Source organism: Pseudoliparis swirei, chromosome 24 (genome assembly GCF_029220125.1).
Source record: "Pseudoliparis swirei isolate HS2019 ecotype Mariana Trench chromosome 24, NWPU_hadal_v1, whole genome shotgun sequence".
In the NCBI taxonomy this organism is placed as follows: Eukaryota; Metazoa; Chordata; class Actinopteri; order Perciformes; family Liparidae; genus Pseudoliparis; species Pseudoliparis swirei.
Genome location: NC_079411.1, coordinates 29,508,984 through 29,527,190, shown reverse-complemented (window position 1 = coordinate 29,527,190; position 18,207 = coordinate 29,508,984). Strand labels below are relative to the sequence as shown.

The 18,207-nt window shown below is 44.7% G+C and overlaps 1 protein-coding gene across 10 annotated transcripts in view; it reads left to right on the top strand.

The window, feature by feature from the left end:
- LOC130189966 (glutamate receptor 2-like) overlaps positions 1 to 17,327 on the top strand; it is a 57,797-nt gene extending 40,470 nt beyond the window's left edge. For 2 of the 10 annotated variants that reach the window (XM_056409017.1, XM_056409011.1), the window contains 4 exons: positions 7,081 to 7,195; positions 10,776 to 10,910; positions 11,655 to 11,828; positions 16,323 to 16,410. In XM_056409017.1, coding sequence (XP_056264992.1) covers positions 7,081 to 7,195; positions 10,776 to 10,910; positions 11,655 to 11,825 — 421 coding nt within the window. In that variant the 3' untranslated portion in view covers positions 11,826 to 11,828; positions 16,323 to 16,410. Of the gene's footprint in view, positions 1 to 7,080; positions 7,196 to 7,934; positions 8,050 to 10,775; positions 10,911 to 11,654; positions 11,829 to 16,322 lie in introns of those variants that run through there. The other 8 variants (XM_056409012.1, XM_056409013.1, XM_056409016.1 and 5 more) reach the window with 8 other exon arrangements.
- Positions 17,328 to 18,207: the final 880 nt, after the last annotated feature.

Below are 18,207 nucleotides of genomic sequence, written 5' to 3'. Positions count from 1 at the left end.
GTTCATTTCTTCCTGCAGTTCTCAGTGATGGTTTCTGTTACTTGTGTTTGTTGAATTTTCTGTTAAAGCTTCATTAAGCGATTATAAACACCGTCGGGCGGAGTCACTCAGAGTAACACGTCTGATCCGGTTTACTCCTTTATTTACTTAAGTTTACAGCTGATCTACTCTGATAACCAGTATTTAGCTCCTTCACTGCCCACCGGCTGCTCATGAGCAGACCTGTGACACCGGCCATCTCCTGGAGAAGAGAGGAGGTCCTTCTGCCCTCTGACGTCTTCTCATCTCCTCTCCTTGTCTCCTTGACTTCCTCCTCTCGTACCGTCCCCTCTGTGCTGGGATGAGTTTTGACGATGACACTGACTTTGCTTCTTCTGGCCCGGTTGTCCTCAACCAGAGCGTTTCTTTACCACTTCCTACTGGACTCTGGAACTCTCTCTCCCATATGGCATGAAATCAGGAAATTTACAGATTTTTTAGGGGGCAATTTAAAAATAAATTGGGGTACTTTTTAAAACTTGTGAAATAACCTTTAACCTTTGTTCAAAAAGAATAATTATACTTATTTAGGCTTGTAGTATATGAGCAATTGTCATAAAAATTGCAATAATAAGACTTGTCTAATAGTCTTATTATTGTCTAATAATCCTATTATTGCCTAATAGTCTTATTATTGCCATTTCTATGACATTGTTCATATACTGTAAGCCTAAATGAGTATATTTATTATTTTCTGTAGTCTACAGATTCAAAGTGTTTTCTTAAATTTTTTGAACAAAAAACAAACAGAAAACAAATCAGACCTCATATTACATTTTATTCTTTTTTCTTTCTAATTTTTTCAATAACTATCAACAATTATAACTTATTTCTTCTTTTTTATAATTACCTTCGCATTGAAAATGCGGAAGGTTATGTTTTGATCGCCGTGTATTTATTTATTTATTTATTTGTATGCGTGTTACTCGCATAACTAAAAAAGTATTAAACCGAATCACATGAAATTTGATGGGATGATTGGTTATTATCCGGGGAGCATTTGTTTAGATTTTGGGATCGATAGGGTCAAAGGTCAAGGTCATGAAAAGGTCAAAATCTTCCTTTTACCATAGCATGGTCAATTTTTATCCAATTGGCATGCAACTAATGCTAAAATGTTCATAATTCAATGCCCAATCTTGTGATATGCGAACGTATGCACTCTACCGAGTGCCCGTTCTAGTTATAAATTATATTAATTGATTTATTTTGTCTACCTACCTACCCACCCACTAGAACAAAAACAAAACACTTTTAATTCATCTAAATGATGGGGCATTCTTTGCCTCTCCTACTGATATCAGGGGCAAACATCTATTTCTTGGGGGCAGTTGTGCCCTTTGCCCCGGTGTATATCTGACGCTGCGTGACATGGAACTGCAACTCTTCCAGGGTTTCTTGGTGAAGTTCCTCACATCCCAGACCTCCTTCAGACCTCCTTCAGACCCCCTTCAGACCTCCTTCAGACCTCCTTCAGACCGCCTTCAGACCCCCTTCAGACCTCCTTCAGACCTCCTTCAGACCTCCTTCAGACTCCCTTCAGACCTCCTTCAGACCTTCAGACCTCCTTCAGACCTCCTTCAGACCTCCTTCAGACCTCCTTCAGACCGCCTTCAGACCTCCTTCAGACCCCCTTCAGACCCCCTTCAGACCCCCTTCAGACCTCCTTCAGACCTCCTTCAGACCTCCTTCAGACCCCCTTCAGACCCCCTTCAGACCGCCTTCAGACCGCCTTCAGACATCCTTCAGACCTCCTTCAGACCTCCTTCAGACCCCCTTCAGACCCCCTTCAGACGCCCTTCAGACCTCCTTCTTCGAGGAGAACTAGAAGTCTGAAGGCAATGAACAGATTCCTTTGAGCCAGCTGACATCACGTCACGCTAGATTAGTTCACGATAAGAACTCGGCCCAAACTCGAGGCAGAATCTCAGGACCTGTTCTGACTTTCACGATGTTTTTATCCGGCTCTTCATCCTGAGAAACTGATTCCTACCAGATGGCCGTGAGCCCAAAGCGGTGCGTTTAGAGAGGATCAGTCGCCCTTGAATGCCTCAATTATAATATCGCTTAATGGAGCTTTAAGCCTAACCCTGGGAGAGCTCTACTGTGTGGCTCCTGTTGTGCTACAGCATGGTAGAACCAGAGACATGTTCGTTTCCACTCAAGAAGTCTGTTGATTCAGACGCTGAACAAATTATTCACTGAATTTCTGCCCAAAATTAGCTTCCAACATCCCCCCATGTCTCTGCTCCTAGCATGATGTTGACTGTTGTCTTTTAATGTGTTTTTACCCCCTTGTTGCTCAGTGGATGGTTGATGATGGTATTATGTCGATGGAGGGTTCAGTTCAGAGAAAAAAAACTCGCTCACAATCCTCTGGAATGTGGAAATCATCAAATTCAAATCACGCAACATCAAATCTGACGGGAACTGAGCCCACGACAAGTGAACACGACGTGAAATGGAATATTTGTGTTTGTCTTGAACACATGTGCATTAATCACGACGTTACACATGAGTTTGCTCTTGATTCACGAGGGTACCGAGCACCACTCCCCATGAGCATCAAGTTTACCGCCTGTCCGCCATTACATCATCACGTCAACATAGCGAGCTCTTCCTGCTGGATTATCAATGAAGGCTCTTTAAAATATACAAAAACAAAAAACCACAGGGCTGGTTGCACAAAGACCGGTTAGACTCCAGATGGAGGTCAGTAGATGAAGTAGATTTCTTCTGAGTGAAGCCAATAAGTATTCAAGGATTCTTAGAAATGATGCTGAGGAATGAAAACACAAAGAACTCAAAAGTTATTTTCAAACTTAGTTGGGTGTTTCACTGGGAGATATAGACCCTCACATGACCTGTGCTGACCTTTGAATAGAGCCAGCAAAGTGGGAATGACCCCTCAACCCCTGTGAGGCCTGAGGCCTTCACACCAGATATGGGGCTCCCACAATGCAGTGGGACAGTCTCTGTAATGACTTGCCTGGATGGACCAGGACTTAAACGGCTCTTTGGTCCCTAAGGCGTGTTAAGGCCCTGGGGTCTCAGTATCCTGGAGGGCCAGTTCCTAGTGGCTGAAGGACGTTTGTTGGGTTGTTCAACACATGAATTTGAGTCTCTTTTAAATAAAGTGACGCATCCTCTTGAGATCAAAGTCGATTCCCAAAGTGAAAACACCGAATGGAGTTTGAAAAAAACTACTTTTTAAGCGTTATTGAGTCTTGAATGAGTTGAAGTTATACACGTTAGGAGACTCCTCAGAAACCCACCCACAGATGTTCTTTCCAACAGATTTCAGATTGTTGTAATGTTACTGGCCAACTATTCTAAATATATGATAGGATTTAATATTGACCTTGATTTGCATAGTTAATATCTGATATAGTTAATTGACATTACATTACATTACATGTCATTTAGCAGACGCTTTCATCCAAAGCGACTTACAATAAGTGCATTTCACCCTAGAGTACAAACTAAGAACAACAAGAATACAGGAAGTAACATTTCCTCAACATAGTCGAACTACAAAAGTACCACAATAAGAGCTATTTAAGTGCCACTGAAGTGCAAATCTGTGTTTTAATCCAGATATAATTGAGGACGTCAATTGAATGTCAACCATATTGGTGACTTATTTTTCAGGATATCACGGAATGGAAAATTACAACAAAATGACATGTATACCAAAGTATACATGACTGTCCTTGTACTGAACGGACAGTTCCATTTACTCCCAATCATGCAGTCATGTACCGTCATCGTTAGTGTATTTTAAACAAAGTACCATGGAAATGAGCCATACACCGTGAGCCATACACCGTGAGCCATACACCGTGAGCCATACACCATGAGCCATACACCGTGAACCATACACCGTGAGCCATACACCATGAGCCATACACCGTGAACCATACACCATGAGCCATACACCATGAGCCATACACCATGAGCCATACACCATGAGCCATACACCATGAACCATACTCCATGAGCCATACACCATGAGCCATCCATACTCCATGAGCTATACTCCATGAGCCATACTCCATGAGCCATACACCATGAGCCATACACCATGAGCCATACTCCATGAGCCATACTCCATGAGCCATACTCCATGAGCCATACACCATGAGCCATACTCCATGAGCCATACACCATGAGCCATTACACCATGAGCCATACACCATGAGCCATACTCCATGAACCATACACCATGAGCCATACACCATGAGCCATACTCCATGAGCCATTACACCATGAGCCATACACCATGAGCCATACTCCATGAGCCATACTCCATGAGCCATACTCCATGAGCCATACACCATACACCATGAGCCATACCCATGAGCCATACACCATGAGCCATACTCCATGAGCCATACTCCATGAGCCATACACCATGAGCCATACACCATGAGCCATACTCCATGAGCCATACTCCATGAGCCATACACCATGAGCCATGAGCCATACTCCATGAGCCATACACCATACACCATGAGCCATACACCATACACCATGAGCCATACACCGTGAGCCATACACCATGAGCCATACACCATGCACCATGAGCCATACTCCATGAGCCATACACCATGAGCCATACACCATACACCATGAGCCATACACCATGAGCCATGAGCCATACACCATGCACCATGAGCCATACACCATGAGCCATACTCCATGAGCCATACTCCATGAGCCATACACCATGAGCCATACACCATACTCCATGAGCCATACTCCATGAGCCATACACCATACTCCATGAGCCATACTCCATGAGCCATACTCCATGAGCCATACACCATGAGCCATACACCATACTCCATGAGCCATACTCCATGAGCCATACACCATACTCCATGAGCCATACTCCATGAGCCATACACCATGAGCCATACACCATACACCAGGGGTTCCCAAACTTTTTAGGCCACGCACCCCCTTCTACATCCCGACCGGGTTCACGCACCCCCAATCCCCCACACTTTTTCCTTTTTTTTGCTCCGAGAAGAGTTGTTGGGGGGGGGGGGGGGGCGGATGTGTCGGCGCGTATCACGGCAGAGCGATGCGCGTTATGGGAGCGGCGGCGCTGGGCTTAGCCCAGAGGAGTGAAGCAGCGAAATTTGTAGACATAGAAACACTCTCAGACAGCAGCTTGCTGCCAGTCTGACTCCGCTGTTTTGGGTGAATGACGTCACGTGCGACCTGGAGGTGTTAACCACTTGTGTGCCAAATCTTTTTGTTTTTGTTTTTTGAAATTAACATTCGGGGCTAATTAAAAAACATCCGGGGCTTTAGAGATATATGAACAACTCTCCCATCCCAGTCAAGGAAAAGCTTTAGCCCCGGATGTTTTTTAGCCTAGGGACGCCACTGAGTCTCACGCTCAATGCGTGACACTTGAGAGCCCTGAGAATGTTTAATATTAATTTTTACACCATTAGACCGCCATTACATTTTTCCTCTCGCGCACCCCCTAGAGACAGGGGTGCGCGCACCACACTTTGGGAATCCCTGCCATACACCATGAGCCAGACTCACCATCAGCTTCCAGGCGCTTTTCCTTGACTGGGATGGGAGAGTTGTTCATATATCTCTATGTGGCTGGGATCTGATGGCATTTTATGGAACTAGCTTATTGAATCTGAATTATTTCAAATCCCTTATTTAATCTAATTTAATAACATTTGTAAATACATCTAAAATCGTGACTCTATTTATATTCTGGGCAAAAAAACTAATCTGAGATAATCTGAGTTGGACTGAACAGTTTATAATGTAGGATATTTTCGGGCGGCCAATATCCGATGTGCAGAACTATAACTTAACTTTAACTGACAGCTTTGTATTAGATTGGAGTTTTGTCTTTGTTGTTTGGCCAACAGTTCAAAGTAAAACTCTTAACCTCTTAAACTCCAAGCTTCTTTTAGGCCTCTGCTCCGAAAATGGCTTCCCCAAACTAAAAAGGCTGTATCTCTGCAACCACTAGGGCTACTTTCATAATTTTATGTTTACCTTTTAAAACATGTTTTCTTCTGTTCAGATGTGTACATATCAGTATATATGTTACTGGGTAAGAGTAAATGAAGATGGCACACAGAAAAAATATACAAATTTCAGGTCCGAATTGAAAAAAAGCACTTTGATGATTATATGTTTGGAATGAGGCAGTTGAAAGGTTTAAAACTCTCACAAATCTTATTAAAATATGTTAACATTCTCCCTGCCAAGTTTGCCTTTGAAAAAGTGAAGCAGAACAAAGTTAGAGAGGATTTAATCAAGAGAATTTAGGCCAGGTCTCCAAAGCGGCCATTTTGGCAAATTTTGGATTCGAATTTTCTCATGTAACAAACTATATATGTCACTTCTATGTTACTCATGATATTCATGACATCCAAATACAGCATTTTACAACGTTTGAAGAATGTGGGACGTGGTGACATCACTCAAAGTGGAGCCAAAAGTTGTACACACACCAAAAGTTAGTAAAACTCCCCTGGAGGACAGATAGTCACTAGACGCCAATGTAGCGCCGACCAGGGCTTCAGAAAACTGGATTAAAAGTGAAAACAGTTTTCGACACAAATAAGTTGCAGAGCGAAAATTCATCTCATTTTGGGCTTTTAAGCAACTTCCAACATTTACATAGTCAGATGCAACGTTTTACATTTTAACCTCTAAAAACAACAGTCGATGCAAGTACCTGATTCATTCAAGAGAAATAATTCCATGAGAGATTTGTAAATGATCATCAACCATTCGCTCTCAGATCCCAACCACTGGCTCTCAGATCCCAACCCTTTCTTCATGGATCTCTAGCAGCACGTCATGTGATTCTGACATACTCAACATTCTTATTTCCATGGTACTTTCCAGCTAATCCTTCCTATCACTGATGAGCCGAGAGCAGGATGTCCTCTGTGTGTGTTCTGTGTGTTGAGAGTTGATGACATGCAACCAGCAGGAGGACTGACGTGCTCCACAACTGCAGCGCTAACGGCCCCTGTGTTCATGTAGAAACGCTGTGAACCTGGCGGTGTTAAAGTTGAACGAGCAGGGGCTGCTGGACAAACTGAAAAACAAGTGGTGGTATGACAAGGGCGAGTGCGGCAGCGGAGGAGGGGAGAGCAAGGTTAATACACACACACACACACACATGTGTACACACTAAAACACACACACACGTGACGGTGACTCTGGGTTGTCAGGTGTAAAAAAAATGACTTGAAGAAGCAGCACCGAGATGACGCCACATGTGAAGGAGCCAATGTGCGGTAGCTGTAGTCCTTCACATGCACACGTCTCATTGTTATTACGTCACTATTTAGCAGTTATAAGCACCACCAGCAGGTGGCGTCATCGTCCGTGCTGCTTCTTGCACAGATGTGTTGCACCCTGTTTGGTTGAGGTCAGGGTCAGGGCAGGCTGCAGGGGCAATAGGGTCAGGTGACCTCACACCAGATGGCAGCAACAGTGCAGGAGGAGAGCTGATGATAACGTCGTTTATCTGAAGCTCTGGAGGAACATTCACTGCAGCGCCTCTCGCTCTCTGTCTGGGGCCTAACGGAGGAGCCCTTCAAAATAAAAGACTTCATTCTTAACACTTCTGTTACAGACTCAAAGGTCCACTAGGAGGCTGAAATCTTAACAATAAAACACGTCAGCATTTGACAATAAGACCTTTTTTTGATGGTTTTTCCCATTTTGACTTGAAAGTAATGTGAGAGGTTTAATGTTGTACCAAATGAAGTCCCCATTATGACTCTAGTGGGCCCTTTCCTGGTCCCCAGACCAGAGTGTGAGAATGGCTGCCCCTTAAATAACATAAGATAACATTGATAATGATGTTATTTATGTTATTCCCATTAAAGAGTGCCAGTAAACCTTGCCGTATTGAAACTGAATGAGCAAGGGACCCTAGACAAGATGAAAAACAAGTGGTGGTACGATAAAGGAGAGTGTGGCTTCAAGGACTCCACCAATAAGGTTAGTTTTATGTCTGTGGATCAAACACCTTGTCAACATGCACATGTAGCCGGTTCGATAGCTTCAGTCCCACATGTTCACGTTAACCTGAAGGACACACAGCTGGATGTAATGCTAAGGGCACCGGGTTAAAGCATGGAGGTTCAACTCATTCTGTATAGTGTTGATAAGAAGGATAACAATAAGTAGTGTGTTGATGCTGAGCGTTAGCGGGATCACTGACGTGTCTGTTGACCTCTGTACGTCTGTCTGTCTAGAACCTGATGCTGACACACAGATAACCACACATACACATGGAAAGGTCATGAAGGGGTTAACTATGGATGTAGGTTAAGGACTTTTTGGAGAGTTTCTCTGTGGGTTTAGGCGTGAGGCTGCACCAGGACCCTTCAGATCCTTCAGACCCTTCAGACCCTTCAGACCCTTCAGACCCTATACGTGGTCTATATTTACTCTTCATTTATTTATCTCCATGGACCTGTTTCCTCTGATTCCTGGAACCTCGAGACAACTTTCAGCGAAATATGTTGCATAGATGGTGGCAGCTATGTGGTCAATGCAGTCCTATTGGGCAGGCACCATGGATCTCTGGAAACCCTCTGGACTTTGGTGCAACCCTCTTGACTTCAGGGCAACCCTCTGGACTTTGGGGCAACCGTCTAGAATTTGGATCAACCTTCTGGACTTTGGGTCAACCTTCTTGACTTTGGATCAACCCTCTAGACTTTAGGGCAACCCTCTAGACTTTGGGGCAACTCTCTAGACTTTGGGGCAACCCTCTGGACTTTGAGGCAATCCTCTGGACTTTAGGGCAACCTTCTAGACTTTGGGGCAACCCTCTGGACTTTGAGGCAATCCTCTGGACTTTAGGTCAACCCTCTGGACTTTGGGGCAACCCTCTGGACTTTGAGGCAATCATCTGGACTTTAGGGCAACCCTCTGGACTTTGGGGCAACCCTCTGGACTTTGAGGCAATCATCTGGACTCTAGGTCAACCCTCTGGACTTTCAGGCAACCCTCTGGACTTTAGGGCAACCCTCTAGACCAGGGCTATTCAACTTCAGTAGCAAGTGGGCCGAATAAGAAAATCACGGGGGGTGTGAGGGCCGCACAGAATATTGATCAAATAATGGCTAAAAATGAAAAACAGTAATGTATTTCCACATGTAAACAGTCACACACGAAAATGCGTCGGTATTGTGTGGCAAAAGTGTTGCGAACAAGCATCACTATAAACATGTTTCAAAGTGTAAATATCCGCTCAAGGCAACCAGTTGTTTCAGATCCCAAACCAAACTGTTCCCATGAAAACATAAGAAATGTGACTTAATGGATCAATATATAAATTACTTGAGCTGAAACTAATATCTGGTGGTGCAGCGCACAGACAGCATGTCTTTGAGTACAGACTCCTTTTGCGTGAAAGAGATCGAAACCAGGTCGGGCGATCTTTTTATTTTTATTTTTTCGAAAATGTATTTCTTCATACGTGGCTGTGATGCGCTGCTTATACAATCGTAACCGCCGAAATGGATATGAACGGTGGTTTAAAGATCTCCAGCAATATGTTTGTGAATGTGTGACGAATCTGGTGCGCGAGACAGAGCCCCGCTGCAGACGTGAAGAGAACACAACGCACGCGCAGGGAAACCAGTAGGTCTGAAAACCAGTAGGGGTGTAACAACGGCAACCAACACGGGTGCGTAACATAAAGATGTAACCATACAGGTTTGGTTGAGGCAACAGTGAAACTCAATGGCTCTGGGTTAGATGTCTCAATGTATAAAAGAGGCGTGTCCGTCAGGTTTATTTTTTCTTACCAAGCTATACTGATTTGCAGGCAGTCTTGCGGGCCGCTAGTTAAACTCAAACGGGCCGCATCCGGCCCGCGGGCCGCTAGTTGAATAGGCCTGCTCTAGACTTTGGGGCAACCCTCTCGACTTTGGGGCAACCCTATGGACTTTGAAGCAACCCTCTGGACTTTAGGGCAACCCTCTAGACTTTGGGGCAACCCTCTGGACTTTGGGTCAACCCTCTAGAATTTGGATCAACCCTCTGGACTTTGGGGCAACCCTCTGGACTTTAGTGCAACCCTCTGGACTTTGAGAAAACCCTCTGGACTTTAGGGCAACCCTCTGGACTTTGAGAAAACCCTCTGGACTTTGGGGCAACCCTCTGGACTTTGGGGCAACCCTCTGGACTTTAGGGCAACCCTCTGGACTTTGAGAAAACCCTCTGGACTTTGGGGCAACCCTCTAGAATTTGGATCAACCCTCTAGAATTTGGATCAACCCTCTGGACTTTGGGTCAACCCTCTGGACGTTAGAAGGGATGGGGCTCCATGGAGCTGCCATGTCGTCCCGCGAGCAGCTTCAGGGGCCATCTTTGATGATCTCATGGGCTGTAGGCAGAAGAATAACACCCATTGTTCAGCAAGAATCAAATAGAACAACTGTTTCCATGGTTTCTATTGTTTAGGATGAATTGTCCTCACTAGAGTAACTGCTGCAAATAAGTTAAACTGACGTGAATACCCAACATAGGCAGGAACACACACATGTACACATAGACACACTGATGAAGGTGAGATTTAAGTGTGCAGGTCAGGTTCAGCCTCGTTGTCCGTGTCCTAATCCTAACTAAGCTGTATGTATGAGTTGGTGTCAGCGTGTCGTGACCCTGAACGCACCGCTGACCCGCCTCTCTGGCTGCTCCCTGTGCACCAGGAGAAGACCAGCGCCCTGTCGCTCAGCAACGTGGCCGGAGTCTTCTACATCCTGGTGGGGGGGCTCGGCCTGGCCATGATGGTGGCGCTGGTCGAGTTCTGCTACAAGAGCCGCGCAGAGGCCAAGAAAATGAAGGTACCGTGAATTTAAAAGTGCTAATATACCTCATTTGTGAAGTCACTAATACGTCTTCTCACGCGCTAATGTTATTATTGTTAATGTCTGTTTTACTGACCTGGAGTTCCCTGCAGGAGCCTCTAGAGGTGTGAATCTTCATGTTCTGAGTGGTGTGTTCATGTTCTCCAGTGTTTCCTGATGGATGATGAACTGGAGGCTCCTCTGTCCTCAGCTGCTCTGTCTGCTGCTGATGCTTTTAATGCTTTTACTCCAAGAAATACGACTCTTTCATTTCTTCATCGGATATTTGATGAAAGCTTTTTGCTCCTCGACATTTTAATTTCAAACTCACAACACGTGGCCCAGTGATCTCTCTCTCTCTCTCCCTCTCTCTCTGTCTCTCTCTCTCTCCCTCTCTCTCTCCCTCACTCTCTCTCTCTCCTCCTCTCTCCTCCTCTCTCTCTCTCTCTCTCTCTCCCTCTCTCTCTCCCTCACTCTCTCTCTCTCTCCCTCTCTCTCTCCCCCCCTCTTTCTCCCTCTCCCTCCCTCCCTCTCTCTCTCTCTCCCTATCTATCTCTCTCTCTCTCTCTCTCTCTCTCTCTCCCGATCTCTCTCTCCCTACCTCTCTCTCTCTCTCTCTCTCTCCGTTGTCTTCCCAGTCATCCTCTCTCGGTTCCATCGGTCCTCAACGTGTCCCTCGGTGAACATCGGTCGCCATGGTTCCCCTCCTGAAGTAACGCTCCCTCTGTTTGTGTTGTGAAGGTGACGGCCAACACCTTGTCGTCCCCCCAGCACACAGGGAACTACAGCCACGCCCTGCCCTCTCCTCAGCACGCCCCCACCTTCAACCTGCTGTCCCCCAGCCACCAGCCCAACTACGCCACCTATAAGGAGGGCTACAACGTGTACGGCATTGAGAGTGTCAAGATCTAACGGGTAGGAGAGCGATGATTGACGGCCGCCCGCTCCTCACAGCCACGGGCCGACGGGTCGCTCTGAAGGAGATCTCATCGAACCGCAGCTGCATTCACATGACGGAGATTACTGGAAGATTATTGTTACTTTTAGTGGCAGTAACTTCACAAGATGAATTTTAAAAAATTAAAAATGCTAAATCAAAGAGGAGATGATAAGTGAATGACTTCAGTATTTATATGAAAAAGACAAACGGAGGCTTTTTATTAAAAAATATATATATATTTATTTGACGTACCTGCTTTTATTTGAGATTGTAAAATGATATAAATACATATAGGAAATAATTAGTTATTACTAATTAATTAATTAATAACAAGTAACTTCACATGATGAATAAAAATAAAAAAAGCTAAATCAAATAGAAGATAATTAGTGTATGACTTCAGTATTTATATTAAAAAGACAAACGGAGGCATTTTATTTTCTTTAAACATATTTAATTGACGTACCTGCTTTTATTTGAGATTATAAATTGATATAAATACATATAGATAAACAAGTTTAAGCCTGTTGGGCCTCAAAGAGCCAAATGACACTTTTATTTCATCACCTCGATTCCACTTACCTCTTCTCAAAACTCAAAAGGTCTCCTCTTTTCTGGTTGCTATGGAAGATTATTGTTTTTAGTGGCAGTAACTTCACAAGATGAATTATTTTAAATAATGCAAAATCAAAGAGGAGATAATTAGTGAATGACTTCAGTATTTATATTAAAAAGAGATATGGAGGCTTTTAAAAAGAAAACATAATTATTTGGCATACCTGCTTTTATTTTGTATAATTTTTTTAGATTATAAAGTGATATAAATACATTATAAATAAACAAGTTTAAGCTCAGCGAGAACAAACTCAGTTTGGATGAACTCATCGACGCTTCGGATCGGTACGATTCCGTTAATCATCATCATCACTACGGTGAGGCAGGTAGAGGCCGGGTGACGACGATGATGATGATGATGAAGCATACTCAGGTGATGTGAATGCAGCAGCTGTTCTCGATGAGTCGTAGTCGGGGTTCCGGCTGCCAGAGGAATCCTGTCAGCTTGACGGCTTTGAAACTCCTTTCCTTTGTTCACTCTTCACCCAGCAGCTTCCTCACCTCCTCCCTGACCTCCTCTCCCCTTCACCACACCTCCTTCCCTCTCTCCTTCCTTCCTTCCTCTCTTCCGATGTTTTTGTTGTCGTCTTACCCACCTCCACCTCTCCTGTGTTTCCTTCTCTGATCCTCCTACTTCTTCCCCATCACTTCCTTTTAATATCTCATTGGCCTCTGCTCATTGGCCTTAACGTCACTAGGCGGGTCCATGACTTCATCCATGACTCTGATGGAATGGGTTGCATCATCTCTGGCATAGTCTCTGGGACAGTGATGGAGACTTTGTTGGAGACAGTGATGGAGACAGTGATGGAGACAGTGATGGAGCAGTGATGGAGACAGTGATGGAGCAGTGATCCTCAGTGATGGCTCATTGAGACAGTGATGGAGCAGTGATGGAGACAGTGATGGAGACAGTGATGGAGACAGTGATGGAGCAGTGATGGAGACAGTGATGGAGACAGTGATGGAGACAGTGATGGAGACAGTGATGGAGACAGTGATGGAGACAGTGATGGAGACAGTGATGGAGACAGTGATGGAGCAGTGATGGAGACAGTGATGGAGCAGTGATGGAGACAGTGATGGAGACAGTGATGGAGACAGTGATGGAGACAGTGATGGAGACAGTGATGGAGACAGTGATGGAGACAGTGATAGAGACAGTGATGGAGCAGTGATGGAGACAGTGATGGAGACAGTGATGGAGACAGTGATGGAGACAGTGATGGAGACAGTGATGGAGACAGTGATGGAGACAGTGATGGAGACAGTGATGGAGACAGTGATGGAGACAGTGATGGAGCAGTGATGGAGACAGTGATGGAGACAGTGATGGAGACAGTGATGGAGACAGTGATGGAGACAGTGATGGAGACAGTGATGGAGCAGTGATGGAGACAGTGATGGAGACAGTGATGGAGACAGTGATGGAGACAGTGATGGAGACAGTGATGGAGACAGTGATGGAGACAGTGATGGAGACAGTGATGGAGCAGTGATGGAGACAGTGATGGAGACAGTGATGGAGACAGTGATGGAGACAGTGATGGAGACAGTGATGGAGCAGTGATGGAGACAGTGATGGAGACAGTGATGGAGCAGTGATGGAGACAGTGATGGAGCAGTGATGGAGACAGTGATGGAGACAGTGATGGAGACAGTGATGGAGCAGTGATGGAGACAGTGATGGAGACAGTGATGGAGACAGTGATGGAGACAGTGATGGAGACAGTGATGGAGACAGTGATGGAGACAGTGATGGAGACAGTGATGGAGACAGTGATGGAGACAGTGATGGAGACAGTGATGGAGACAGTGATAGAGACAGTGATGGAGACAGTGATGGAGACAGTGATGGAGACAGTGATGGAGACAGTGATGGAGCAGTGATGGAGACAGTGATGGAGACAGTGATGGAGACAGTGATGGAGACAGTGATGGAGACAGTGATGGAGACAGTGATGGAGCAGTGATGGAGACAGTGATGGAGACAGTGATGGAGACAGTGATGGAGCAGTGATGGAGACAGTGATGGAGCAGTGATGGAGCAGTGATGGAGACAGTGATGGAGCAGTGATGGAGACAGTGATGGAGCAGTGATGGAGACAGTGATGGAGCAGTGATGGAGACAGTGATGGAGACAGTGATGGAGCAGTGATGGAGACAGTGATGGAGCAGTGATGGAGACAGTGATGGAGACAGTGATGGAGCAGTGATGGAGACAGTGATGGAGACAGTGATGGAGACAGTGATGGAGCAGTGATGGAGACAGTGATGGAGACAGTGATGGAGACAGTGATGGAGACAGTGATGGAGCAGTGATGGAGACAGTGATGGAGACAGTGATGGAGACAGTGATGGAGACAGTGATGGAGACAGTGATGGAGCCGTGATGGACACCACTGTTCCCTCTGAGTTCACTGTTACACCACCTGTGAGTGAAGACGTGTGAAGCATAAGAAGTGAGCTGCTTTGAATCGTTGCTCCACTCAGTCGGCTGTGTTTCCTCCATCGTGAGCAGCACCCCCTGCTGGTGGTAATGTGTACTGGTCTAGGAGCCTATAGGCGGTAGAGTGATTTAATAAACATGCAAAGGGTAATCCTTTCTAATATATGTTTTATATACTACAGGTTTAATATACTACATGTAATATCCCACTATAGGTTTTATAAAGGTGTAGAATGATAATATATAATTTGTATTCACGCTTCTGCTTACTTCATACTCAGCAGCGCTCTGTCTCTCTCTCTCTCTCTCTCTCTGTCTCTCTCTCTCTCTCGATCTGTCGCTCTCTCTCTCTGTCTCTCTCTCTCTGTCTCTCTCTCTCTCGATCTGTCTCTCTCTCTCTCTCTGTCTCTCTCTCTGTCGCTCTCTCTCTCTATGTCTCTCTCTCTCTGTCTCTCTCTCTCTCTCTCTCTCTTGCCGTATGTGTTTTTCCATAATGAGCAGAGTGAGACCTCTGTCCGTCCTCTTGCCCACTCTCTGTTTCTCGATGGCCCATTTTTCTCTTGGCTCTCTCTCTCATTCTCTCATTGGTTAATAACATGTGGGCGTCGGCCATTGTGACGTTTTTGCACTTCCTCAAACAAAGAAACGTCCAATCATCTTTTACGTTGAGGCTCAACGTGTCTCGATTGGGTCAACATGTCATAGAAAAGGGGCGTGGCTTAATGAATGCATCTCTCAAGTGTTGAGTAATATTTTAATATGTCCAAAGTGTGCACAGACCTCTAAAAGGGGCGTGGCCTAATGAATGAATGTCGTTAAGTAATATTTGTATATGTCCAAAATGTTTCACACTTCTAAAAGAGGCGTGGCTTTACGAATGCATGTCTCTAGTGTTGAGTCAGACTTCTAAAAGGGGCGTGGCTTAACGAATGCATGTCCCTAGTGTTGAGTCATAGACTTCTAAAAGGGGCGTGGTTTAATGAATGCATATCTCTAGTGTTGAGTCAGACTTATAAAAGGGGCGTGGCTTAATGCCTGCATGTCTCTAGTGTTGAGGCATACTTATAAAAGGGGCGTGGCTTAATGACTGCATGTCTAGTGTTGAGGCAGACTTCTAAAAGGGGCGTGGCTTACTGAGTGCATGTCTCTAGTGTTGAGGCAGACTTATAAAAGGGGCGTGGCTTAATGACTGCATGCCTCTAGTGTTGAGTCCGACTTCTAAAGGGGGCGTGGCTTAATGACTGCATGTCTCTCGTGTTGAGTCAGACATCTAAAAGGGGCGTGGCTTAATGACTGCATGTCTCTAGTGTTGAGTCATATGTCAATACGTCCGCAGTGTCACAGACCTCTCAAAGGGGCGTGGCCTAATGCCGGCGTGCCCCCGTAACGTGTTTTCTCTCCTCAGGTGAAGTTCACGGACGCGATGCGCTCCAAAGCTCGTCTCTCCATCACAGGGTCGACCGGGGAGAACGGCCGCATCCCGGTGGCTTCCCTCCGTCCAGGATTACCCATGAGCCTCAGCATGACCGATCTGTCCTGACCACGCCCGAGCCAGTGCCTTACAGCCAATCAACTCCCCCCCCCCCCCCTCTGAACGCGAGTGGATTAACGCTCGTCATCTTCTCCGGTGACCAATCGGCGCTCGCCGCGGGCGACCCGCCCCCGATTCTCAATCCGGAGTTTAGCCAATCGCGTCTCTCCGAGGACTCGTTAACCCCCGGCCTCCACAGACTGCCCCCCCCCCCCCCCCAGCCGTCGGGCTTTAAGACGGACTCACCTCAACAAGATGGCCGCTCATTTACAAATCCATGAACAAGGATGAAGCACAGCGGACAGTTTTCTAAACACACGGCGTTGTTTTTCGTAGATTTCTTTGGGTCACGGAGGCTTTAGAAGACGACGGCGCCGCGGTGACATCGGGCGGGACGCGCATTCAAAAACCCCGACGTCCTGAAACGTTGCGTCCACGACTAACGTGTAAAATTATGATATTATGATGTTTTTGATCTTAATTGTTTTCCTTATTTCTGCTTGAACATCCCTAATTATTAAGAGACCCAAGATGCATGGACTGACACACACACACACACACACACACATGGATACAGACACGATACAGGGATGGGTGAAAACTAATGAAATTATATGTTGATACTAAATAATGTACAAAAGCCCCTTTGTATAGGAATTCTAAGAGAGTAATATTAGTAATAATATGTTAATATTTAAAACCACCAACCAAAGGCACCCTGGGTTGCGCAACATGTAGACTTCACTTTTATTCCATCAACAGTTAGAAAGACGAAATAAATAAAAAGACTGAGAGCCAAAGTGTTTTAACTTAACAAGTATTTATGTACAAATATACTACATTTGGTACATTAATTCATTATTAAATTGATAAATTATTGGTGTATCCTATTATTACATTTAGTTGTGTCTTAAGCTGCATTCACACACACGTTGCTCCTGTTTATGCATTTTAGATTATTAACATGCAACATATTTGTTTTGGCCGTGTGGAGCAAACAGCTCTCACCGGCACATTATCGACAATAAAGGTCATTACAATGACTTTAGAACTACTTTTAATGTTCGGTATTAACAACAACATTACATATATATTTATATATATATAATTTATTTATATATATTTATATATATTGATATATAAATATATATATTCATATATATATTTATATATATAAATATTTATATATAGATATATTAATATTTATATATATAAATATATATTTAGATGTATAAATATAAATATATAAATTAATATATCTATATATATTTATATATACATAAATATTTATATCTATATATTTATATATATATATGTGTGTATATATTTTATAGAGAAGGGTCAGCCGTCAGAGATCGACAGAACGAAGCGATTTCTAAACACACTCAGAACTCAAATTTAAGTCCCGCCTACTTTGTAAATTCTCTTATTCTAGGCGCCCTGATTGGTTGAATCCCTCGAGCGATCACGCTGCATTCAGCTCCGTGTCAGGCGTGTCTGGTTTCAGGTCCGTTTCCGACCGTTTTGTTCCGTGGAGCTTCAGGCCAGCTGCAGGTTGCTTTTGTAATACTGTAAATATGATTTATGAAGACACACAGAAAGCTTGAGGCCGCTAATCGGCATCGTTTAAAGAAAAGAGCGGGTCAAATAGTGACCGCTGTCGTGATCTGTTATGTTCATGTGGCTTCTGGAAACTGTACTTCATCATCTCGTGTTCGGCCTGTTGTGGCTCTCTGAGGTTTCGGTGTCTTTTGCACCC